Source organism: Antechinus flavipes, chromosome 2 (genome assembly GCF_016432865.1).
Source record: "Antechinus flavipes isolate AdamAnt ecotype Samford, QLD, Australia chromosome 2, AdamAnt_v2, whole genome shotgun sequence".
Taxonomy (NCBI): domain Eukaryota; kingdom Metazoa; phylum Chordata; class Mammalia; order Dasyuromorphia; family Dasyuridae; genus Antechinus; species Antechinus flavipes.
This window is the reverse complement of record NC_067399.1, coordinates 385,316,530-385,343,063: the sequence shown is the minus strand read 5'-3', so window position 1 is coordinate 385,343,063 and position 26,534 is coordinate 385,316,530. Positions and strand designations below refer to the sequence as shown.

Genomic DNA, 26,534 nt, shown 5'->3' with positions numbered 1-26,534 from the left:
TAAATTTTCCCTCCATTATTTTCCTCTTGTGATTTCATTTTATCTGCTTGCTAGGTAACTCAATTTTTAAATTTTTCTGCTTGCATGCTAGAATTGCACCTAGAATTTCAGCTTTAGTAACAAATAGTCAAATACCATAAACCTCTATTTTTCTAAGTAAAATGAAGATTTAATAGTTTAATAATTTTCTATTTATTTTATTGGTTTGAACCTGTGATTTCACTGGTATAAGAAACTCCCAACTACTGTGCAATTCAAAAATCTCACAGAGCTGCCTGGGCTATAGTAAGGTTAAATGACTTCTCAAGGTCACATAGGTAGTATTATGTATCAAATACCTAGACCTGAATCAATTTTTGCTATATGTGAAGATAACTCTCTATCCACTCAATATACTTTTCAAAGAAGAAATCATGCCATTTGGAACCATTTAATATGCATTGCTAGACTATAAAAAATCATTCAGGAAATGCATATTTAGTTACAGGCACAGTTGTCTACAAAACTGTTAATAAGAATTGCTGGAGTAAAACAAAAACTCAAATATTAAAAATAATTAGTACAGGCATATGTAAACTAGTATTTTGTTAGCAATACCATATAAATCTTTGAGAGATGGAATTACCCAAAAGATTAATTTTGTAAATTCAGCAAGCTCTTTTAATCAACATTTAGTGTTATAAACTCCAGTAACCCTGCTAGGTGCCCTCTGGTGGCCTCGAAGTTAAGCCTAAACATTACAGATTAATTTCTCACTACTAAAACTAAAATTTTATTTTCTAAGAAACCTACAACCTCTTTGTAGTGAATTTTTGCTTGCTTGTTTTTGTTAAAGTTCACAAGAAGAAGAAATGAACTATTAAAAAAAAAGACTGAGGAAAATGGAATATCTTTATCAGAACTCCAGAGGGAGGATTTTTTTGTATTAAACAGAAAAATATTAAAGAAAATAAGATATAATAGATATTATATTTTTAATTTTTATACAACAAAAACCAAAAGGAAAACAAGTAATTCAAAATGACAAATGGGAACAACAAAGAAATATAAAAAGACCTTTATAAAATAATGCAAAATGGAAAAAAAAATTAAATCAAAATCAGAAAATACAAACCATGATTACCTAACAGGAAAAGTGGACAGAAGTAAATAAAGACAAATAGGAAGGATTAAAAAATTATGTGTCATCTTTTATGCAATGAAATTAATTCAAATGTAACTTGTGGCAAAGCAGATATAAATCACTTTTTTAAAAAAGTTCACAAAATAAAAAAAACATTCTTTTGGGCTAAAATAAAGTGGAAAACTATGCTTTTAGTGATTAGTAATTTCTGAATTCTACTGGCAAAAACTATCTTGCTGAAAGTGTATTTATTTGCACATAGTACAGAAATTCATGGTTAGAGATCACATCATTTTTCATTCTGTTTTTAACAGTTACAACTGTAAGTTAAAGAAAACCATTTTGAGGAAAAAAAAAGAAAGATTTTTTCCTATTTCTTTTTTAAAAAGGCATTTGTCATTGAAAAAGAGTACTCACTAAAAGACACTCAGACCAAAAAAAAAAAAAAAGAAAGAAAAAAGAAATAAAGTAAGTTGCTGGTTTTACTGAAAAATTAGTTTAAAATAGTAATAAATTGAAAATCACTGCGGTTCTACCAGAAAAGGCAAAATACATAGAAATAATTGAATAATAAAAGAGCATGCAGAAAGGCCCTATGAAACTCATTTCTATTGGGCTCCTAAAAACTATTTCAGGTATTGTCTCAATATTATCCGTGGACTGGATTCAAATGGTTATTTTCATTTAAAATGTGGTTAATAATTTAGCTCTCAGCAAATTTTTAAAACATATATGGATGTTTTGTCCTAACCAAGGGTTAATTAAGTCAATCAAGTTTTAATTATATTTTTTAAGAAAAAGTTTTATTCAGAAAGAGAGGTCCCAAATCTTATTTCATATATTACTAGTATACAGGAAAAAACTAGTAAGACAATCATAGCTAGTTACATAAAAATCAAATCAAAAATCAGAGATTAATAACTTACCATTTCATCTTTCTCCCATTTATCTGTGTTACTTTTGTCTTGATTTACTATATAACCAGGAGGAAGCCAATTTACAGGGGGATCAAAAATTGACACTACCATGCGACTGGGCAGCCCTTTCTTCTTTCCAAGGCGATAGAGATTACAGTTGCTGACCTTCAACAGAAATGTTCATAAAACACCGATACTCAGAAAAGTACAATGGAACTCAAATAAGACAAAGCTGCTTTTGTTGATTTCTTCAAATTTTACTTTTTTACCAAATTCAGGTCAAGATTTGTCTATAATAAACATCTTATTTTCTTTTCTCCCTTATTAACTTCTTCAAATATTCAAATATTTCCCACCACCAATACCAATAACTTTTTATTTATGCATTATAAAAAAATAGAATCATTCCCCAATATGTATCCTCTTCCATTTTTTCTTATAAGAAAATTATAAACAAAATCCAACCAATACAGCAATCAGGTTTCACAGTATATACATAATTTCCCATTGGGTAGGCCTATCTAAATAGAGGGAGGAATATTTCCTGTTCTTTCCTTAGGGACAGACATTAGTCAATGCAACTAATATGAGGCAATTTTTCTGTTTATTTTTCATTGATAATGTAGTAATTTTACAAATGGTAAATTTGAAGTTTAATCTTCTCTGTGCATCAGTTTATAACAATTTTCCCATATTTCTCTGAATTCCTCTTCTGCATTATTTTTTTGTACCATAATAATATTCCATTAAATTCCTATATTTCAAATTAGTTTTCCATTCCCTAAACAATAACAATTACAGTATTCTCCTACTACAAAGAGCACTGTTATGCAAATTCTGTTGTATTGAGGACCTTTTACTTTTATAACTTACTTTCTAGAGGTAGAAACCTAGGGAAAGGAAGAGAACTGCTAGAACAAAGAATATGAATGGATGGTTTAGTGACTTTTCTTTCATAATTTCAAACTGTTTTTTTTCCAAATAATTGTTAATAGCTTTTTTGTCAGCATGTCTGTTTGCCCATATCCCACTAACATTTACTGTTGCAATCTTTTATTATCTTTAATATCTTAGAAGCTGAAGTAAACATTGGAATGGTTTAAACCTTCACTATTAGTGAATTTATAAAATTTTAAAATTTAAAATTTATAAAATTTATAAAAAATAGAATTTATAAAATTCTTTCATATGACTGTCGTTAGTTTGCTAACTTTTTTTGAGAACTTTTTTGGTTCATATTCTTTGACCATCTATCTTTTGGAGAATGGCTCTAGATCTCTTGTCCCAAATGTTAGGTTTTATTCAAATATATTTGAAACAAAGACCTTTTCCCCCCGATTAAGTTTCATTACTTATCTTGGAAGCACTGATTTTATTTATGCAAATGCTTTTAAATCTTACTTAACTAAAACTGTCTATTTCTTTACTGGTTAAGCAATCTCCTCTTATAGCAATTTGGAATAATATGGTTAACAGTGACTAAAACATCTATTTGACCAGAGATTCCATTATTAGGAATTTACTCCAAGGAGAGAGATAACAAAAATAAAGATATATATCAAAATGTTTAAAGTAGTATTTGTTTTGTGTATGGTAGCAAAGAACTATAAACAAATGGATGCCCAGTCAATGGGGAACAGATAAGCAAACTATGACTCATAATTACAAACTATTATTCTGCCATAAGAAATAATCAATACTGAGAAATAGGGAAAGATATATAAACAGATGCAAAATGAAATCATTAAAACAACATATATGATGACTATAATGTAAATGTAAATAATAACAAAATAATCTCAACTGAATTCCATGAACTCAGAATAAACTAAAGTCTGGACTCAAAGAAGACTCATAACCATCTTCTCCAGTGTATTTGCAGAGATGGGAGATCAAGGATCCATAGAGAACATTTTATATGTTAATGTTAATATGCTGATTAGTTTTGTTAAACTTTTTCTTTTCTCCATTTTTAAGTTCTTTATTAAAAGAAATGATCTTTGAGTAAAAATTGGGGGGAAGGTACATTGGCAAAAATAGGTAATAAAGAAAAACCACTAAACTTTTTTAAAAGATTTTTTTCTAGCCACAGATTTTCAAGGTATTGGGTTACCCCCTTTCATTCTTGTCTCTTAAAAAATATGGAATCGTGTTTTTGTATTGAAATTTTATTCCCATTTGGAACTTATGGTGTTTTATGGAATAGACTGGTCTACATCTCTTTTCTGCCAAAAATGCTTTAAGTTCTTTCATGCAATCTTGTCAAGTAGGCATGCCCCAGAAGCTTATCTTCTTTGGTTTATGAAACACTGGATTATGTTCACTTACTTACTGGTATCAGATAGACTTGATTCTTTATTTCTTGTTTCATTATTTCTCTTGAGTTTCTACATCTTTTATTCCTCCAAATGAATTTTTAAAATGTTAAGTTCTATAGGTAACTCCTTGATGATTTAATTCAGATAGCACTATATTTGTGAATTAACTTAATTAACACTGTAATAATATATAGGCTCCATTTAACAATGAATAGTGACTGTATCTCTACTTCTTTGGCTCTTTTTTTTATAAAGAATATAGGTGTATTTAGCTAAGTCCTAAGTAGGCCTTGGGAGATTAATTTCCCAATATTTGATGCTTTCCGTGGTCACTCTGAATGCATTTTTCTTTGTTTCCTTCTATTTTTTTCATTAATACTAAGCATATTTAATGCCTTTAAATATAACTTCCTTAACTATAAGCTTTCATTGATGTGTCACTGTGGCACAAAGTGTTTTTAAAAGCTATTTCAGGGAAGTACAATTCTGACAGCTCTTACCAGGCTAAAATGACTTTGAAGTACAGGCCCAGTCAAAAACTACATGTCTGTTGTACAAGGATCAGGTTAGTGAAGAGAAACTCTTCATCAGAATAGCTATAAAGTGACAAGTTTTCCCAGCCACAACACTCTGTAAAACTATCTACTATAGAGGTAATGTAATCGGAAGTACTCCACATTTATGAAACTATAGATCCTTGAAGTAATAAAGTATCTTTACCTATACTTTATTCCTATATTATTCATTAAAATAGTAGCAAAACATTAACAAAACTTCTAGTGATTTTAAACATTCACTAAAGCATACAATTTGAGTACAAAAAGGAAAAACATAACAACATACAACTAATGTATATAATATATACATATATAATATAATGTAAACTTTAATGTGTTAGTATATACATACTAAACTGAAAAGTAACTTTTTCAATTAAGAATACAGAACATGGAAAAATAAACAAATATGCATTTGTATTTCCAAACTCAAAACTTAATGACATTAAATAGCAAATAATTGCTTTTGATGATCAGACTAGCAATCTAAAAGACAAGAATAGATATTCAAAGTCAGTAATATCATAATATACCAATTATATGTACAATGGAATATCACAAATTCTTGGTCTTAAACAGTTAAGAACTTAATTTTTTTTTGAAATTCAATCATGAATATAATACTAATTGTAATGTAACTCATATCACACAAGATGGGACAGAGTTAAATGGGTCTCAACATTTAGATCAGTGGTTTGGATCTATTTAAATACCTGCATTTCTGAGCACAGCTCAAGTATTATTTTTTAATCTTACATCGCAAATCAAAAGACTTTTAACTCCATAAAGAGAAAAAGGTAATGTGTAAGAAAATCACCTTATTTACATCCATATGATAATTTTAATCCCATCATTGTTCTTTTTTTTTACTATCTCTAATTTCTCCCATGGCTTGTCCATCTTACATTTATCCAAAATTGGAAAACTTATTATTACCTGTCAGGAAATTGTTGATTTCCTTGAAATAATTATTTAAAGAATGCTTTGAGCTCTAGCTCACAGCACTCTACATGCCTGAAATATTCTTTTTCCTTTCTTGCCAAATCTTACTTATTCTTTAAGAGTTAGCTCAAAGCTCATCTACTCTGTAAAGTCTTCCATGAACACTGAGAAGTTCCTTCTCCCTCCTCTGAATAGTCGTAAGTTAGTATGTACAATTCAAATTAAGCATCTACAGTCTTATAACTTTTATATATCATTTCTTTAATTAGACTGCAAACTCCCTAGGACAAGGAATTTTATTTATGTATTTATATTTGTACTCTACCTCTGTTGCCTCCAGGGCCTAAGTAGAATTTTGCACATATTTAGTCAAAAATCAAAAAGCATCTTTTGATATTTCATTTGAATTAAAGCATTGTATCTAAGAAAATCAGATAACTCAGAGAAACTTCTAAATTTCACTGCTGATGAAAAGGTTCATGTCAAGAATTGTGTTATTACTATTTAGATCTTTGCTGGATATTGCAGAGAAGAGAGAAATGAACACTGGAATAAAGTAATCTGGAGTTGGTGTTGCCAAGTGCACAGAATAGTCAAATTATATTTCCAAAATTGATATTACATCTGACAACATTAATTAAAACTGTTTGATACTATACAAAAAATAGAACCTGATAATTATTTTTGAGGAAGTTTTGCAAGTTTAGAGTATATTATTGCTTACCTTTTTACTTCTCATGTAAGAAAGGCGGCCTTCATGAGCATCAGGGTAGGTGCAAAACAGATACGTGGTGATTGCATGCTTTAAAAAGGAGTCACCAAGCATTTCAAGTCGCTCCAAGTTAAATCCATCACTAGCATTGGAAAGCGTCAAAGCCTGAAGAATGAGTCCAGGATTTGGGCCAAGGGTTTTTGAGGAATACCCATTGGAAGGGCTTTGTTCAGAATCAATTCTCCCTTTTGAAGTAATAGAAGTTTCTGAAGTATTGGTGGTCACTGTCACTGCCTTTGTGGGGCATCCATCTGAGGTAGATTTGTTAGCATTTCCATCAAGGTATTTATTACTCAGCAGAGTACATTCATTGTTGGGTTTGGGCTGGTTCTCACTATTGTATAAATTCTGAATGGGATATGAGGTAGTTGGTTGTACAGGTATTTCCTGCCTGTAGTAATTTAGCTGATTTCCTTGGCAAAAGTCTCTATTGACCAAATCATAACTGCCATTAGCAAGATTTTTATTGTATGAAATACCATTAATTGCTGTGAGTTCTGTGGAAACTTCAATTTGGATCTTATTGGGTGACTCACTGAATAATGATCTGCAGGTCACAGACATCTGGTCATGATTTTCTAGAGAGGAGGTTCTATTAGTGCCTTGATGTGCAGCATTTTCAGGGACTACAATTGTGCTGTGCTTACAGTAATTTTCATTTTCAGCTAAAGAGGAGTTAGGAATTGAGATGAAAGATTTACTGTCAATAGATTTTTTCCATCCAAAGTCCAAATTAGGATATCTGTAAAGACAATATGATTATTGAAAGCTTTTATGCCACAATATTAAGTGCAAAACAGAGTAGTTGAAATATACAAATGTAAACTTGTTCATTTTCTTTTGACTCAAAAAAGAAACCTTATTCAGACAGACTTTATTACAAAAAGACAACTTACTAAAATCTGCTATTCAATAACTTATAAAGGATTGAATCTAGTGTAAATGGAGATAACAAAGCATAGTGGAAAGAACACTCATTGATATTGGGAGTCAGAAGGGATAAACCTGCATCATGGCTCTGACATTAGTTATATGGCCCAGGGCTTTACATTGTTATGAAGAAAGTAACCTTGTAAATCTTAAGACACTATAAAAATATGAACATTTATTATTTTGCCACTTGCATTAAAAAATTTCATATATCTCTCATTATGTTGGTCTATCTTTATGCACTGAAAAATAAAATACATAGGGTTTTTCCTAGATTACCACTAAAGTAAAGAGGGCAGGATGGCAAAAAGTATGTAGGAGGAAAGAACTAAAGATTATGATATGGATTTTTTTAATGAAAGAACCCTTTGGAATGTCTCAGAAATTAGTTGTCAGACTTTCTCAGACTCAGACTTTCCTATCAGATCTCCTACAGAATTCTGCTATCATTGATCAAGAGTTAATCTTCTAGGGAACATATATTCTTTTACATAATGAAAAAAGGATTTAAGCAAAAAGTGAATATATTTTACATATTAAAACATGCTTAGTTTTTTAAAAATTTTCAGAATAACTTTTTAAAAGTATAAAAATAACTAATCTCATTAGAAATTAAATTCATTCAATATCTTTCTAACTAGAATTTCAAATTAAGCAAGTAAAAATTTTCTTTTAAATAATGCCAAGGATACCTGAAATCAGCAGGGAGTGATTTGACCCCTACGCCAGCATCAATGGCTGTCTGGGCTCTTAGTTCCTCTGCTGTCAAAAGGCAGTGCAGGCGATAAAGGATGCTAGGGAGACAAACTGCTTTTCTCCACAATGATGCAGGAATTGGATGAATTGCACAGAGCTCAGGAACCAGTATCTTTGAATGGAGGAAAAGGATTAATCAGGTTAATTTCTAACGATCTTAAATATTTGTCATTTTGATAATATAAAAAATTATATCTTGTCATTTCATATTAATGTAAAAGCAGTACCTGTTTATTTTGTAGACTTTCCCATTTGGCTTTTCTTTTTTCAGCACTACTTAGAGGAAGGGCTTTCCCCTTCTGATTTAAATGGCGAGGAGTCAATAGATTAAGTCTAAAATAAGAAATAAGATTTCCTTTATTATAGCAAATAAAAAAACCAACAAAATTTTAGATGACAAAAACAAAGATATATGTCATTACTTTTAAAAAATAAAATATTTAGTGTAAACTGAATTTCATACGTAGATTTGGAACTACACAAAGGACTTAAGAAGTCACAGTCCAACCCTCTCATTTTACAAGATCATAAAAGTAGTCAGAAAGTAGTGTTAGATGAAATTTAAGCCCAATTCCTGTACAGCAAGTACTCTCTGCTGCCTTCCCACATTTCAATGACTTCTTACCTTGAAGATGTATGGTCCACATCCAGCAAAGGCTGGTTTAGATTGGTCAGATCAAGATTGTACTTTGTTTTATAATATTCTGCAAAAGTTTCATATTCAGGGGATGGGAATTTACTGAGTGGTGTAAGATCAGTATATACATCAGCAACATAAAATCGATGAGGCTGATCAAAATTCCGATACCTGAACAAAAAATTCAGGGAGGAAAGGAGAAAGAGAATGGAATTCAGACTGATTAACTTACTTTTAGTTTAAATTATCACAACTAAGAGAAAATTAACTTAAATGCTTATTAATATAAGGTAATAAGAAGTTAGATGACATGTAAGAAAATTATAAATTTCTGATAATATATCTTAGTTCATTTCAAATAGACCTTAAAAACAAGATCTGTACCCAACTTTTAAAAAAGAAGCACTGAGGCAACTAGGTGGTACGTTGGCTAAAAGATCTAATTTCAAATCTAGTTTATAAGCTGTGTGACTATGGGCAAATCACTTAATCCTGAATGTCTTTAAAACCTTGTTTTTTTAAAAACTTCGGCAATTCATGTCTAAATCTTATTGTAAAGTCCCTCTAATTAATGCCATTAATTCCCATACTCTTCAAGTTTATACTGCCTAAAATGTCAGGAAGGATAATAAAAAAATCCCCAAACACCCTTATTTTGAGGTAGGGAAATGGAATAATTACAGAAATAAGTTACATAGCCTTAAATACATAAACAACTTATTCTCACTGATTTTTAACTCTCCATTTATTTAACACACTTTAATTAAGTGCCTATTATGGCTATGTAAAAACTGACCTTAGGTGAAACAATATGATAGGTAAAAGATGGTTTTACAAAAAGAATGTTATAAATAAGAGATTGGCTAAATAAGGTTTGGCTAAAATTATAACAATAACATTATTTCAAGTCTTGGTAGTGACACAAAATACATACTGTTCCAATGCAAGAAAAATTCATTTCTTTAACTTTTAACTTTATTTCCCCTTATTATCATCATGATAAATATTTCTGTTCTGGTAAAACATTTATCTGTACCTTTTAAATATATTATTTCTATTCAGTTTCACCAAGTTAGATAGGGCAGAAATTTTCGAAAACTGAAAAAATTATAGGGTAAATATTTAAGTAAATACAAAAGTACAACCACCATTCTATTTATTCAAAAAGGATACCAAAGCAAAAGTGTAAGTTAGCCCAATTCTGACTAATGCATAGAATGATGATAATCACAAAGGATGATAAAACACTGCAGTATTTTTTGAGTCACAGAAAGATAAGATGCTCCACATTTTTAGTATTCTAATTCTTTGAAAATTATTAACTTGTTTGTTCTACATAAATTTACATGATATTTACTATTTCCTGAATAAGCTGTATAAAAGTATTATTCTATATGTGCCATTGTCTCCTCCAAAAAAAAATTTTTTTTAAGACAAAAAATAAAAACCACTCTGTCACTGTAATTTATGATTTTTAATGGATTTTTCTTGGCAAAATTCTTGGGATATATACTAAGAACTATTTTTATTCCATAGGAAGAATCTGAAATTGTAGGTAAATAGAAGAAGGGAGGAAAAAGAAAGTGGAACCAGGCAAAAACATTCTACAGAAAGTAAATACTTAAATTACTCTCTCCTTATATTAAGATCCTTTTACCATGAAATAATTGTTTGTAAACATAATTAAAGAAATTAAAGGGAACACAATTCTTGGAAATAAGAATAATAATGTTTCCATACTCATTTTTTCAAAGCCAATACATATATATTTGCACTGGAAAGCATATTCACATATATATTGAAGCCATTTAAATTAGGAAAAAAATGCAATACACCTACCTTGGAATGATAACTGCATCCTGGTAATCTTCTAGTTTGAAAATAAAAGGTGTTTCTTTTGTATACTGAGTACTGGGAATGCCTGTACGAGCTTCAGATTTTTCAATATCATCCATGAACTTAAAGTCAATGTCCAAAGTGCTGGAGTCATTAACTAGGGGAAGGATAAAAAAAAAAAAAAAAAAATCTTTACTTTGTTAAAAATAAAAAGGACAAGTACAAAAGTTCCAATTCTGATCACACATGACCAGATTTGTCTCCAAGTTATGAATAGAAAAATAAATTTCTACATCCTAGATTTAAATTGCTTCAATACTTCAAAGGCCTATGATTTCACTGAGACAGACCATTTCTGTCAATGTACACTGCCATTCTTCTTGGAAGACAATTTCTAAAATTGCTACAGGTGAATAATTCATCACCAGTACCCAAGTGGTGATGGCCATCTGGGCTGTAGCTCAGACCACAGAAATATAGTTCATCATTGGGTCAACACCTATTAAACTTTAAAATTAGCCACCAAAAAAAATTGCAGATTTTGTGAGCTATTGCATAATATAGTTAAAAGTTGGAACTTCTATTCTATTTTAAGACTGAAACCTTACCAACATTAAGAGGTAGAACACAGTAGGCTGAATCAGCTTCTGTGGGTTTGAATTCTAGTGCAGGTTTTTCAAGCCGAAGAATATGTGAGAATATGTACTGATGAAGTCTCGTGATCAGCTCAAGCATTTGTAATGACAAAGTGAAACCAGACTTCTTCAACTCAATAGATATAGTAACCTCTCCAGAGCGTGTATACACAGGAAAGTGAGGAATCTATGTACCAACACAAAAAAGCCCCCAGCCAAAAGTTAACAACTGAATGGTGATTAGAGTTATATCATCTATAAACAAATAGAAAAAATGTGTGAAATATTTAAATAAAGAAGAAATAACACTTTTCAAACACTGAATTTAAATTTTAGATTAATAAAAGATGCCATATAAATCCCATTCTTTCTATGAAGAAGAATAAAGGAGAAGAGAAGTAAGCGGAAGATAATATAGAGAAGAGGTAATAAAAAATGCTACCTGAGGTATAGGTTTGGCTGTCAGTATTCCAAAGCATCTTGTGGTATCCTCTGGAGGATAGAGTTTTCTTCTCCTAAAGTTAAGCTCATCAGGTAAAGGGGTAGTTAATACCATCCCAATTACATATAAGTAACAGGGCTGATCAGGCTTAGGATAACTATTCCTCAAACATTCTGGAATCTATAGTTGGAGAGAGAAAAATCAGAATCATTAAAACAAGCTCACTTAAACTCAATGAAATCAGGTAATTTTTCTCTAAAAGCTGCTAAGAAAAAAGCTTAAGAAATAAATACACAGCACACGATCTATAATAATCATTCAATGAATAAACATTTGTTCAGCACCTACCATGTGGCAGGTACTGAGCTTAGCATTGAGATTATAAAAAGAGAGAAAAGACACTCACAAAAAGCTTATGATCAAATGGAGAGATGTAGAACAATGATCTTACATTTGTTAATGCTAAAATTTTTCTTTTGCTATCTAAACTTTATGATATAGTCTTTTAAAGAACAAAATACAATAAGTTCTTTGTTATTAAAAAGTCAAGAAATTGAGTCTTCAGAAAATTCAATACCTGGTTTAGAATGGTTTACCCCGGTGGCCAGAGTATAAACTATATATGAAAAAAATCTCTACTATAAAAAGTAGTCCTCTAGCCTTTTGCCAATGATCTCTACAGAAGAACCTGCCCAAGAAGATCATTCTACTTTTGAAATGCTCTAATTATTATAAATCTTTTTGTAACATCGAGCCTAAATTTGTTCCTTTACCACTTCTATCTATTGTTCCTGGCTCTGTCTTGGGGCCAAAAACAACAAATCTAAGCCTCTTCAACATGACATTTCTTCAGATACTTGAAGAAAGCTACAATGGGTCTTCTCCAGATCTAAACAAACTTTATATATGTAATGGTTTCAAGACCCTCCACTATGCTGGTTGCTCTTCTCTGATGCTTCTGAGTATAAAAATGTCCTTCTTAAACATGGGTCCTTGAGCTGAACACTATTCTATATGAAGTCTGTGGAGGGCAGAACACAATGGCACTATCAACACAGTACAAAAAAAGACCAAAATATCTGAGCCAAATGGATTATTGAGTCTTGGAGGTGAAAACATGTACAGCAAAAGCAAAATAAAACAAAATCTTAGAGACTAAGATGTAAATAAATAAGTTGTTATTCTCTCTAAAAATAAAAATTTGGAAATTTTAACAAAAATCCTAGGAAGTTCTGCAAACCAGTGTTGGTATATCTATAAATCAGATCCCACCAAAAGATCACAAAGCAATCTCAAAAGTATTAACACACACTATGCTAAGTACAGCTCATACCTGCAACTCAGCCTCTGAAAGTAATAGTAGGATTACATATCTAGAGCTAGAAGATAGACCACTTAATCTAACTACCTAATTTTACAGTTGAGAAAATCAAGGTTCAGTTTATGAATCAGTTTATGAAACTGATCCAAGTTCACATCAGGTAATATGCATAAAATGCTGAATTTATAGCCAAGTCCTCTGATTCTAAAGCCAGTGCTCTTTCCACGCTGCCATGAGTATTTATTTATTGGTATGAGTATCAGTGATGTTCTAACTCTTCTTTGCCATTTCAGTTCTCTGTTAATCCCTCTCTTTATGTCCAAAAATTATATTTTCCCTGGCCTGAACCATTAACATTGTATATCTTTTTACTACAGTTAAGTGGAAATGGGTGAAAGATGTTACTGTCACTAAAACTTTCTCAGGAGAATGAAAAAAAAATCACACCAATGATCAGAACCATGAAAAATGGTTCCAAGAATCCACCTAACATGTTTGAATAGATAAGAATTAAAGTTATAAAGAAACTGGGATGTGGGCCCTTTAAGAATCAATAAAAATGCAGAATAAAACAAGTTCTCTGAAGTAGTAACAAAGACCCCCTGAGAATTAGAAAGTGACATGTATCAAAATTGTACACAGCAACAACAAGATTAGGTAATGACCAACTATGATAAACTTGGCTCTTCTCAATAATGAGATAATTCCAATAGATTTGGAGTGGAAATGCCAAATGTATCCAGGGAGAAAACTATGGGGACTGAATGTGCATCAAAGCATAGTATTTTCACCTTTTTGGTTTTTTTTCTTTCTCATGGCTTTTTTCCCTTAGTTTGTTTTTTCTTTCACAACATGACAAATACAGAAATATAATTTAAAAGGACTGTACATATTTAACCTATCTCAGATTGCTTACTGTCTTGGGGAGGTAAGAGAAGAAGAAAGAAAAATTTAGAACACAAGTTTTACAAAAATGAATGTTGAAGACTCTTTTGTATGTATTTTGAAAAATAAAAAACTATTTTTAAAAAGACAGTTATATAGTAATAACTGAGGTTATTACTATGTACTATATGACACACATTTAACACTTTTTTTAAATCAAGATGGCAAACAATTTTTGCAGTTCTTCTCTACCTATACTCCCCTTTTACCTAGAATGCTATTGCTGCATAATTCAATAATGTTAAATATAAGAGCAGTTAAAAAATCTCATATGCTTATCAGTCCACAAACTAAATATTACCATTTTCAAGATCCAAGAGACAATTAAGTAAAATCTATAACTGTTCCAGAATATATATTAGTTATAAAGCTTATCTTACTTAATATATGGTTTTAAAAATACAATTGCTCATTTGTTTGAAACAACTCTGGAAGCACATTTGACATTACTAATACCATCAAAGCTGTATTTACTTAATACCAAGAAAAAAAAAGACCTAAAAATGTTAGCCGTTAACTACTAGCATGAAGACTACTTTCCCCAGGTTTGTATACACATATAAGTTAGACTCAAAACCAGAGAATGTTTTTCTACCCAATATATGAATGAGGTATTGATTTATTAAATACTTAATATATATCCAAGAGCAAAATACTAGAGGAGAAAGAGACTAACACTGGAATCAAAGGACTTGCCAATAGTCAAATTCTGCCTCTGACAATATGTATGCGTGACCCTATACAAATCACTTAGCCGTGGTGGACGTCAGGATCCTAATCTGTAAAAGGAAGAATCTGAATTAAAGGATCATTCCAGCTCTAGACCAATGATTTTATGTACCTAGTCTTTGTGAAAGATATAGAAACACAAGACATAAACAATGCTTTATGGAATTAAGGAATTTGTGTTCTAATTGAAGGGACATAACAAACATATGTTAAACAGAAATATAATAATCTGTTGAAGTGTGTGATACAGAATATACAGAACATTTATAAGTTTGGGAGAGGAAGTGCAATCAACAAGATAAGTAGACAACCATTTACTTATGGTAAATAAGTACTAGCTGATGGGCCAAGCACTGTGCTAAATGTTGGGAATACAAAAAAAAGTGAAGATCATTTTTTTTTTTTTAAGTACAAGCTCTCAAGGAGTTCATAGTCTAATAGGAGAGACAAAATACCAACAACTATGTATAAATAAGGTATACACAAGATGAACTGGATAATCAATATAGGGAAGATACTAACATTAAGAGGGATCAGGAGGGGCTTGTTGCAGAAAGAGGAATTTTAACTGGGACATGAAAGAAGCCAGGGAGGTCAAGAGGCAGAGATGGAGAAGGAGAGGATTCTAGACATGGGAGACATGAAGTAAAAATCCCTGGAGTAGAGAGACAGGAGTGTCTTGTTCTAGAAACAGCAAGAAGGCCAGTATTACTAGATTGCAATATACATATGAAGAAGTAAAGACTAAAATAATTGGAAAAACAGGAGGATAGCTTTGAATGTTAAGACTTTATATCTGATTCTAGATGTAAAAAGAAGCTATTGGAACTTACTGAATGAGGGAGGAGAGGGAAAAGAAAAAATTGCTGTTTAAGAAGGTCACTTTGACAATTGAATGGAGGATGCCTAAGATGGGGAAAGAATTGAGGCAGAGAAGTCAATCAATACATGCTCCAGCTCCCTCTGATTGGATCCTCCTAGAACCTCCATTTTAAGGAACAAGCCAATCCTATCTTGATTCCCCTCCAGGCTACAAAATTTGATTTTCTCTACCATGCCCACTGAGCTGAATACCTTTATTCTGAATCTACCTTCTTTCAAGTCCTCATTAGAGTATAAACTCCTTGAGAACAAAAGCTGATGGCTGTCTTTCTACTTGTATTTGTGTTCTCAGAACTTGACACAGTGTTTGGAACATAGTAAGTACTTAGTAAATGCTTACTGACTTGATTTTACTTGACTTGACTTCCTACATGAAATGTTAGACTTTTCTCCTTTGAGTAATCAAGAACTTCATTGAAGATGCTCACATTTCTCCATGCCAGAAATGCATTTTTTTCTTACAACCTCTTGTCATGTTCAGATTTCTTCATAGCTCAGTTCAAATCCCACTTGGTGTAAAAAGAATGTTTAAGATACTTGATAGTTACCAATGCTTTTCTATTCTCAAACTACCTTGTATTTATTTACCTGTTTTTATAGATGAACATATATACAAACTTCCCCCCAAAATATAAACTCTCTGAGAATAAGCATAATTTTTTTTTCATTTTTGTATGTCTATTACATATAAACAGGGTATGATACAATACAAATACAGGGTGCAGCACAGTAGTTAAGTGATTAATAAATATTTGTTGAATTGACCTGCTTTATGATTGGGCCTAGTGCACTGTCATATACAAAAAGAAACAATTATAGGACTTGATCATCTACAGGGAGTATCACTTCCATTTAGAAATTAGACTTTGCAATGAAGATGGATTGTACAGTAGATAAGAAAGTAGTTCCTGGAGTCAAAAAGACTCCTCTTCCTGAGTTCAAATCTGGTTTCAGCAATTCCAATAGACTTGTGATGGAAAGAGCCATTCACATCCAGAAAAAGAACTATGAAGACTGAATGTGGTATTTTTACCATTTTTGTTGTTGTTTACTTTTTTTTCTCATATTTTTTCACTTTTGATTTGATTTTTCTTACACTGCATGATAAATATGGAAATATGTTTAGAAGAATTGTACCTATTTAACATATATTGGACTGCTTGTTGTCTTAGGGAGAAAAAGGCAGAAAAATTTGGAATACAAGGTTTTGCAAAGGTGAATGTTGAAAACTATCTTTGCATGTATTTAGAAAAATAAAATACTATTTAAAAAAACATAACAAAACAAATCTGACCTCAGACTACAGTTAACTAGTTGTGTTAACAACTAGTACAAGTCACTTACTACTGTGCAAATCACTTAGTATCCATTTGCCTTTGTTTCCTCAACTGCAAAATGAATTGGAGAAGGAAATGGCAAATCATTCCAGTATCTTTGCCAAGAAAACCCCAAATGAGGTCACAAAAAAGTTGGACACAACATTTGGATCCTAGGAGTCTTAATTTTTAATTACCAATAGTTACTTAAAGATAATGTCTATGAGTCATGGAACATTAAGATTTCAGAAAAATCACAATTGTAAATAACCAAAAAGGTGGGTTGGGTAGATCCTCTATATGATTGTAGGAAGGGCACAGACAATAACACAGAATGAGTAGTTATAAATACTACAGTCTTTTAACTCTTGTAGGACCTAGTTACATTCATATTCTTACACTGAAGTAATAAAGGTAGATTCACACTGTAAAGTACTCATTCTCTTATATTCTGTAATCCAGGGACACTGGCCTTTTTACTGCTCTTCAAATAAAATAATCCATCTCCCCATTTTAAGCATTTTTTCTGGTTTTCCCCCATGCCTGTCATTCTCCCCTTCTCATTTCTCTACCTCCTGGATTCCTTCAAATTCCCAACTTATAAAAAAGACCTTTTTTGATTCCCCTTTAATGCTACTGCTTTCCCTCTATTGATTATCTACAATTTAACCTCTATATAATTTATTTCTACACAGTTGTTTGCATGTTGTCTCCTTCAGGCTCTGAGCTCCTTAAGGACAAAAGCTGTATTGTATTATTTTGTATCTCTAGTTCTTAGCATAGTGCCTAATATAAGTGCTTATTGTGTGACTGACTACACATATGTTATATGTTATATATGTTATGTTTTTGTGAGAATCAAATTCTCACAAAAACATAACATATATAACATATAACATATGTGTAGTCAGTCACACAATAAGCACTTATATATATGTATACATATATATTTGATTCTCACAAAAACCCTGTATATAGCTAAGAATAAATAACTTATTTATTTCACATTATAGATGATTAGGCAGGACATCTAGATCAGAGAATAACATGACAAAGGAACAGAGATAAGAAGGTCTCAGGGACAATGAGAAGACTAGCCTTGCTGAAGCAGAAGGAAGATATTGGGTAAAAGTGGAATGTAGTCCAAGGGAAGGTGTGAATCTTAATTGTGCCACTTACACTGGTATATGGCCTTGTGCAAGTTACTCCAACTTGCAGAATCCCAGTTTCTACCTTTAAAATGGGGATATATATGTATATATGTATAGTATACATCACAAGGAAAGCAAATTACAAATCTTAACTGTATTGCATAAATGCAAGTGAAACAAAGGATTTATATTTGGAATATAAATTGGAAATAAAGTTCCAAAAGATGTCATATTTTTATCCAGTTATAATCAATACTAACTGCTTTGGGGTAACACTGCCTTCGTTTTGTGGAGCCTGGTCGACCTGGAACGCTGGTTTCTTCTTCATCATGCAAATCAAGCTCTTCCTCATATTTAACAGTCTCTTTTCCAACTGGCATCAAATGATCATCTAGTTCACCTGTTCATTAAAGGAAAAAAGAAAAATTGGCATACATAATATAAGACTTACTTCTCTCAAAGTAAAATTATTAAGTATGTTCACTAGTGAGATTCTAAAAGCACTTAAAATGAATTCATCATTGTTAATTACATTTTTGAACAAAGGACCACAGTTTCAGCATTAGGAGAGACTTGTTATTTTACAGAAAAAGAAATTGAAGCACAGAAAGATCAAATAACTTGTCCAGAATTAGAGCTAACAAATGTCTGGGTGGGATTTGAACAAGAAATATCTTATTCCTGCAAATGCCAACATTAAAATTTGCTTTTCATTTATAACAACGAACTAGGTTGGAATCATCTAAGTGAATGGCTGTCATAAATTTTCCACAGCTATCTAAAGGATAGCTGGGCTGCCATGGCAAGGACAAGAGGGATATATGAAATGTATTTCTAATTATGCTATTTCTAAAATGATGCAAATCAATGATGAGTATTTTTCCCCACAAAAAAGTAGGAATGCTATTTTAAGACTTGTTTGCTGAGGCAATTATAGAGTATATGCATACTTCATATGTGATGCAGTGGATAGAGTAATGGTCTGGAGTCAGATAGATCTGACTCCTTAAACACGTAACACTCCCTAGTTGTGTGATCCTGGGCAAGTCACTTAACCCCAATTGCTTTGCCAAAAAAAAAAAAAAAAGTTATTAAAGAATTTTCTTTACCTAAAGTACACCATCAGCAAAATGACATCCCTACAAAGTACAAATTTAGATACCTACTAACATTCAATATTTCCATCCAAAGGTTTAATTCATGCTTTTCTGTATTCATGTTTGTTGCCTTTCAAAAATCCTTACCAATTTTGTGCAGTTTTTCACAGCAAATGAGAGCTACAACTCTTTCAGCCAGTCTTGCACAACTCATTGGTGGACCCTGAAAATAATGAGACCTTTAATTTGTGCCATTCATTGAAAAATAGACAATACATGTTTTTCTTGAAAATAATTTTTTAAAAGTTCCCTTTACTAGACATTATAAACTCCTACATTTTTAGAAATAGTGGAATGTCTCCATATAAGAGAAGATACACTTTTATAAATTCTTATGGAAGAACAAAAGGAAGTCATCATTATTATAGTTTTAAATTGTGATTCAATTAAATTTTTAAAAAATAGCTTTTTCACATAAGAAACTCTTTATTCCAGCCATAAATCACAAACAAAATAATCAATTATGTAGCTAGAGACTTATTTTAATATATATGAGTTACTAGTGATGATACTTAATTTTTAATGTAGAATAAGGAATAGGCTTTATCTTTGCTGCTCTAGAAAACTGGTTTATAAAGGAGCAACAGGTGAAAGCTAAGCAGATTTCAACACAATATAAATAACCCTTTTATTTTAAACTCATATTTGATTCCATAAATTTAATTATAAACAAACATGAACATTGCAGGATACAATGATTAGGAGGATTATATACGAAATCATGAATTTCAATTCATGCTGTTAGAGAATACATTAAACTTAACACAGTAGAGACAAAATAACCCTGCTTCCATCCTTTCTTTATGATTTGCATGTACTATGCTACAATACTACTTTTTTTCCTGCATCTTTATCTCTACCTACTACTGTAGTCAGTAGATGCCGACACTTAAAACAAATTAATCTAACTGAGCAAAAAAGGTTAAACTGGCCATTTCTAAAAATGTGTATCTCATTTCTAGTTCACCAGCATTCTGCCAAGAAGTGAATAGTATTCATCATTTGTGTTTTGAAGTGACATACTGCATTTAAAAAAAAAAAATTAAGAGTCTTTCAATAACCTAGTGTGATATTTCAGAAATATTCAAACAGAAGGTGAAATGTACTTGCCAGGAATATTGAAGAAGGGACCTCTGAAAAGGCTTGGAAATTAAGACTATATGAGACAATGTTAGACAAATGAGTTATAAGGTCCTTTCCAAATGTAAAATTGTATGAATGATATAAAAATAGTTCTTAGGTATTTCTCCTCTTCCACATGGATATATCCTTCTAATCAGTAATGTTTAATATATGATAATTTTTTTGGTGAGTGATATCTTAGTTATTATTTACATTCATACAATAACAGGGGTAGATCTTAAAAGTAAGTTTAAATTTTAAAACAAAATAATAAAGAAAAATTGAGAGAAAAATGAAATGTGATTCATATGACTTCTTCTATAGTAGAAATTACAACACAAAGAAATAATATTCAACAGATAACTTTTCCATACTCACAACAATGGCAGCTCGGAGAGGTGAATTAATTGGCAGATAGAGAGTTGAATAAAATGTACCATCTGACAATTCCCGGGTTTTACACTTAGGAGCTAGATGAGTAAATGGATCACTTGGTAATCTTGCACAATATCTATGAAGAAAAAAAAATTCTAAAATTGGAAAATAGTGTTATTTTCATTACCTTGAATATGAACTCAGCTTGCAACTAAGTACTATAAAAAGTACTAAAAGGAGTGTGATCTATAACAGGATCATATCAGTGAGAAAACTAATTGCTCATACTCAAATTTTTATAACATCTCAAAAAATATAAATTGGCATGACAATCTGGTGTTATTGCTTTGAAAAAATCTAATTTCACTTGATAGTTATATACTTTAAAAAGGAACTATTATACATAATCAAACAAAAATGGAATCCATCAATCCAGCGTTGCCAATGGATGCTTAAACATTAGCTCGCTTTTTTTTTTTTAACCTTTCATGCAAAATTTGAGATTTTTTTAAAGTGTAATTTTTATACATATCATGTCTTGGCTTGGTACAAATAGCTAATGAGTTTTGTAAAAGTATACCACTTATTTGGAATTGGATACTTTGGTATGATTTAGGTAGATCTAAAATGACACCATTCACTTTTAAATCTACAAATCTTGTAATAACCATAGGTTTTTAGTCTTGAAATAAACACATATGATGTAGTACCATACCTATTTATGTGTCCAATGGCTGTATTAATTGTGACTCTTGGACTTCCATCATCTGGCCTCAAAACATATGGTGGGAAAATGTCATCATCATCCACAATAGGTTCAGTTTCAGTCTCACCAGTATCAACTGACTTCGAACATTTATTTCTTAATATCTGTATTTTTTAAACATAGAACTTCTGATAAGAACAAATTCTGTTCTAGTCAGTTCTCTCTGTCTTTTTACACACCAATCCTTAACAGGAATTCATTTCTTTATCCCTGACCCTTTCTCACTTCAAAACCCTAAATTTACATTTTCAAAAAGGTTTCCCAATTACTTCCATGTCATGATCCTCTTCAACAATGAAGAACAAACAACAACAATATAAGATAAGAATAGCTATACTATTTTACTGGTTCACACGAGGAGCTGGAAGAGATGATCTCGGAGTCCAAAGGCTCTTAATCGAAGATCCATAAACCTAATGACTACATTTCAATATAATCTGTTTCCTTTAAATTCTTAGGTATTTTACTTTATATTTTTAAAAACATTATTTTGATGTTACCATAGTCTGTAACAGATTGTCAAATGACACATCCATGCCACTAAAAAGATTAACATCTCCAATCCTTTCATTTAATAAATAAGAAAATTTATTAGAAATCCGGAAGAAGTAGGCTTTAAAGACAGGTTTGGTGCTTCTTCCATCAAACTATGTTCCTTCCTTTGTTGTGAGGATCAAAATAAGATCATGTCCACAAAGAAATATGTAAACATTAAACTGCTATATGAGACAATTACTATTATTCAGTTTATCATATATCCCTTATTCAATCTATAGTGAATCCTTTAAGATAACTGAAATTTCATCTTTCCCAAAAAACTATTCTCAGTCAAACACAATTTTATTCTAATTGGTCTCAAAACTTCCAATTTATACTATTTATTTTTCTGATACAATTGAGATTAAGTACTTGCCTTGGGTTACATAGTAGGAAGTGTTAAGTGTCTGAGACCATATTTGAATTCATGTCCTCCTGACTTCAGAGCTGGTGCTCTATCCACTGTGCTACCTAGCTGCCCCCAATTAATACTATTATTATGCCATACCTATTATGCTATTTCAAGGAACTTGAGATCTATACTAATGTGTTAACTTAGCTCTTCATGAGATTAAAAGATTTTTGTTCCTCTATTCCTGGGTTATGTTCTGTGACAATGTTGACTACAGTGTTTAACACATCACATTTAAAAGTTTATATATTGAGCTCTATCGAAATATCGTTTGAACTGCTTGATAAAGACTACATCTATTTATGAAAACCTACCTTTTCAATAGCTTTGTAGGTTTTGAGATCTTCTTCAAAACTTTTTATTTTGTCTGAATCAGCTAGCATAATATAATTAGAGATGGGTGCCCTTGCCCTTCCCTTGGATTGTACATAAGATCGATATTCCGTGGGCAAATCAAAACGAACCACCAAGTTGCATTTTGGTATGTCAACACCTTCCTCTACAATACTGGTTGCAATAAGAAGGTTGGTTTCATGTGCCCTAAATTTCCTAAGTACCTGTAAATAGAAAAAAACCCCAAGATATAAATAGTTGTTAAATTGCAAAGCCATCAGTATAATAGAAGTTAAAACAACATGTAAGAGTAGGTAGTTAACAGCAATTAAATCTAAAAACTGATAAGCAAATTGATGCCATTCTTTAATACATGTAATGCACTGAGTATTCAGAGAACAAACTAAAATGATAACAGCACAGTAAAGGAAAGAAAAACAATCTAAATATACAAAGTATATTTCAAAAGAATACTGTAAGAGTCATAAATCCCAGCATTTAATTGGAATGCTTTCCAATTAAGTGTCCAAATGTACTATAACTCTGTATAATCTTTTAAGTATAGTTTTTCAAATATGCTGATCTCAATCCTCTAAACCTGTCAAATTATTTGCAATTATATACTGTAGACACCTGTTTATTTTATTTTTTTGTAGACTCATCACAGCAACTATGATAAGCAATCATGGTAAGGAGCTTTTTAAGCAAAAATTTTCATTCCATTTTTATACAAAATTTTCTAATACACCAGGGTCAACAATTTCTTTTTTTTTCTATTAGAAAAGCTAAACATTGAGCTGACTTTGAAAAAGCTGAAACAATCGGATTGGTTCTGAATAGTGTTATAAAAGTTTATTCTGTAAAAATGATTCAAGAACTATATCACTCTACTTGTTTAATTGAAAACAAACTTACAAATTTGAAAGTGTTTTATTGTTTTTCCAACAACACCATTTTACCTCAAACTTTATGCTTCTTTACAAGAATATAACTGATACCTGGGCATTAAAGATGGTAATAAAAATAAAATCCAAAATTCTATATATGTAAGTTTAAAAAGCATTCAGAAAGCTCTAGATCAAACCATAAATTCAGCTTGGTATAATTTGCTACAAAGGTCTCTTTAATTGTAGTTTATTAATCTAAAGAAAAACTAAGAAGTTTTTTTTTCTTTGAAATTATAGTTGAATGACTAATATGAAATATATTTAATATGACTGTAAATATATATCCTATATCAGATTGCTTGCTGTCTTGTGGAAGACAGGGATAAGGAGGAAAAGTTGGAACTCAAAATCTTATAAAAATGAATGTTGAAAACTATTTTTTCAAGTAATTGGAAAAAATAAAATACTATTAAGTAAAGAAAAAAAAGAAAAGAAACAGACCTAGCCTTAAGATAATAGGGACCAGTATAGTCACTATTATATTATTGTCCTTTTTCTTAGATTAACAGAACAAATAATTAACAAATAGACATTGTTCATGAATAAGAAAATAAATTGTACTTGAAATCATCATAACCCTCTGAAGCAAAATGAAATTACTGATGACAGATCTGCTAACTTTTTGGACAACTTTTCAAGTAGAATATGATTTTGTAGAGAGCTGAAACTATTGGGATGCACTGAGGTCAGGACTGCTGAGCCCTTGAGGCTAACTACTGATTGGACAATACTCTATGGGCATATGCTTGGAAAATGGTCCTTTCTACTATCTGTACTGGCTCAATGATTGGTGTATATAGGATGGTAGGAGGGACTAGGGGGTGGAGTAAAGCTAGCCAGGGACACACACTCTTGGGGGTAGAGGAGAAGGCAGTTGAGGAGAATCTGCTTCCATCCTGTTCAATCCTGCCTCTGGGGACCGAGAATAAAGATTGAGGACTTTTGCTTATCCTGACTCTAGCTGATTCTGGGTATCCTGGGTGCTAGTGCGGTCATTACATGATTTGATTTAGAGCTTTTAAATGATAAAGATATCTTCTGTATAAATATTGTATTTCAAACAAATACTAACATTCTAAGTAAAATATCTAAAGATAGAACTTGTCTGTGTAAATCCTGTTAGTTACTAAAAAATTGTTTTTGTTCAAATTACCTCTTCCTGTTTTCTGAATTCCACTTCCATCTGTTTGTTACGAGGCTGATTCTTTCCAATGCCATGTCCAGTTATAAAATTGCTGCTAATATAAGCCAGCTCTGGATCTTGTTTGCCAGCTTCTTTTATCAATCTAAGAAAATTAAACATTAATTTGGAAGTTAAACATACCTAAGGATTTTTTTTTTAAAGAAAACTTTTTGCTAATAAAGTCTACATGAAAAGTGTAAGTATGAATGCCCATCTCCTCCCAACACATATTAGATGGTCTTGGTATTCTGTACTTTCTCTTCTTAATTGTTTGTTAGACAGAAGTTTATAAAGACATCAGTGGAGCTAATTTCTTCAGGAAATATTGGAAAATGATTTGTGTAACTCTATGCAGAGCTTTGTGGAGTGTAAAAAATACCATTTACACAAAAGGAAATGGCCATATTGATGCAAAAGAGTATTTATTCACTCAACAAAAATTTATTATATACTGTGCTGGATACTGACAAAAACAAAAAATGCCTATCCTCAATAGACTTATATTCCACTGAGGAAACAACATATATGCAAATAAAAAATAATTTCAACAAGTGCTCACAAAATTGGAGTAAGATCAGGAAAAGCTTCATTTAAGTGGTGACTCTGGGATGTTCTTTGAAAAAGCTGCAAGAATTTCACATGACAACAGTGAATAGGAAGAACAATGCAGATATGGAAGAACAACAATTTAAAAGCAAAAATAAAAGCAGAAGCAAAAAAGAATGTCAGCTACATAAAGGATCCAAGTAGTCACCTGGATTATAAGAAAATATGTAAAGTGAAAATAAAGGAGTAGGTAGGAACCAAACAGTAGAGATCTTTAAATATGAAACTGAAAAGTTTTAATTTTATCTTAGAGGTAATAGGGAATCACTGAAAATAATTGCATTGGACAACATTTTAACAAGAAGAATTACAACTTCTATAGACTCAATTGCTTCAGTTATACAGGGTTACAAGAAAAGCATTAAGACCTAAGGGACATAGAATCTAGTAATCTGCTCTCTCTAAGGTTTTCTAAAAGCATTAGAATACTTAAAAATAATGTGGATGGTTTATTTCCTTTAACTTGGACATTTTACTTAAACTACAACTTAATGTGTAGTATTGATATTTCAATACTTTCAGGGATCTAGGATTTAATCGGCTCTATCATATCTGAAAAATAAAAACTTGTATCATTCAAGTATATGGAACTGTCTTTTCAGTTTCTACCAGTACTATACAGAAGAATAAGGTTCAATGTGTAGTTTCTGAACAAGACCATAATAAAATGTTTTAAAATCATTTTATAAAGCAGAATGAATCTACATGAAAAAGCAAAATGAACACTTTTATTAAATGCTTCAATAATGTTCAATAATCCAGAAAAAAGTTTTTTTTAAAAGAACTGTTAGCTAACACTAGTCATTTAATTTAAATAAGTCACAACTCTCTAAGCTGGGTTTTCCCTTGCTTATAAAATGGAGAGGTTAAACTATGTGATACCAAAT

At 31.2% G+C, this 26,534-nt stretch overlaps 1 protein-coding gene across 1 annotated transcript in view; it reads right to left on the bottom strand.

The window, feature by feature from the left end:
- Positions 1 to 26,534, bottom strand: part of DICER1 (dicer 1, ribonuclease III) — a 92,421-nt gene that overhangs the window by 18,898 nt on the left and 46,989 nt on the right. The window contains exons 9-22 of the mRNA XM_051978436.1: positions 25,012 to 25,144; positions 22,893 to 23,135; positions 21,579 to 21,733; positions 20,867 to 20,999; positions 19,454 to 19,529; positions 18,470 to 18,609; positions 11,866 to 12,045; positions 11,397 to 11,610; positions 10,792 to 10,945; positions 8,941 to 9,123; positions 8,543 to 8,648; positions 8,252 to 8,427; positions 6,582 to 7,371; positions 2,050 to 2,205 (exon numbers count right to left, since the gene is read on the bottom strand). Coding sequence (XP_051834396.1) covers positions 2,050 to 2,205; positions 6,582 to 7,371; positions 8,252 to 8,427; positions 8,543 to 8,648; positions 8,941 to 9,123; positions 10,792 to 10,945; positions 11,397 to 11,610; positions 11,866 to 12,045; positions 18,470 to 18,609; positions 19,454 to 19,529; positions 20,867 to 20,999; positions 21,579 to 21,733; positions 22,893 to 23,135; positions 25,012 to 25,144 — 2,839 coding nt within the window. The remainder of the gene's footprint in view (positions 1 to 2,049; positions 2,206 to 6,581; positions 7,372 to 8,251; positions 8,428 to 8,542; positions 8,649 to 8,940; positions 9,124 to 10,791; positions 10,946 to 11,396; positions 11,611 to 11,865; positions 12,046 to 18,469; positions 18,610 to 19,453; positions 19,530 to 20,866; positions 21,000 to 21,578; positions 21,734 to 22,892; positions 23,136 to 25,011; positions 25,145 to 26,534) is intronic.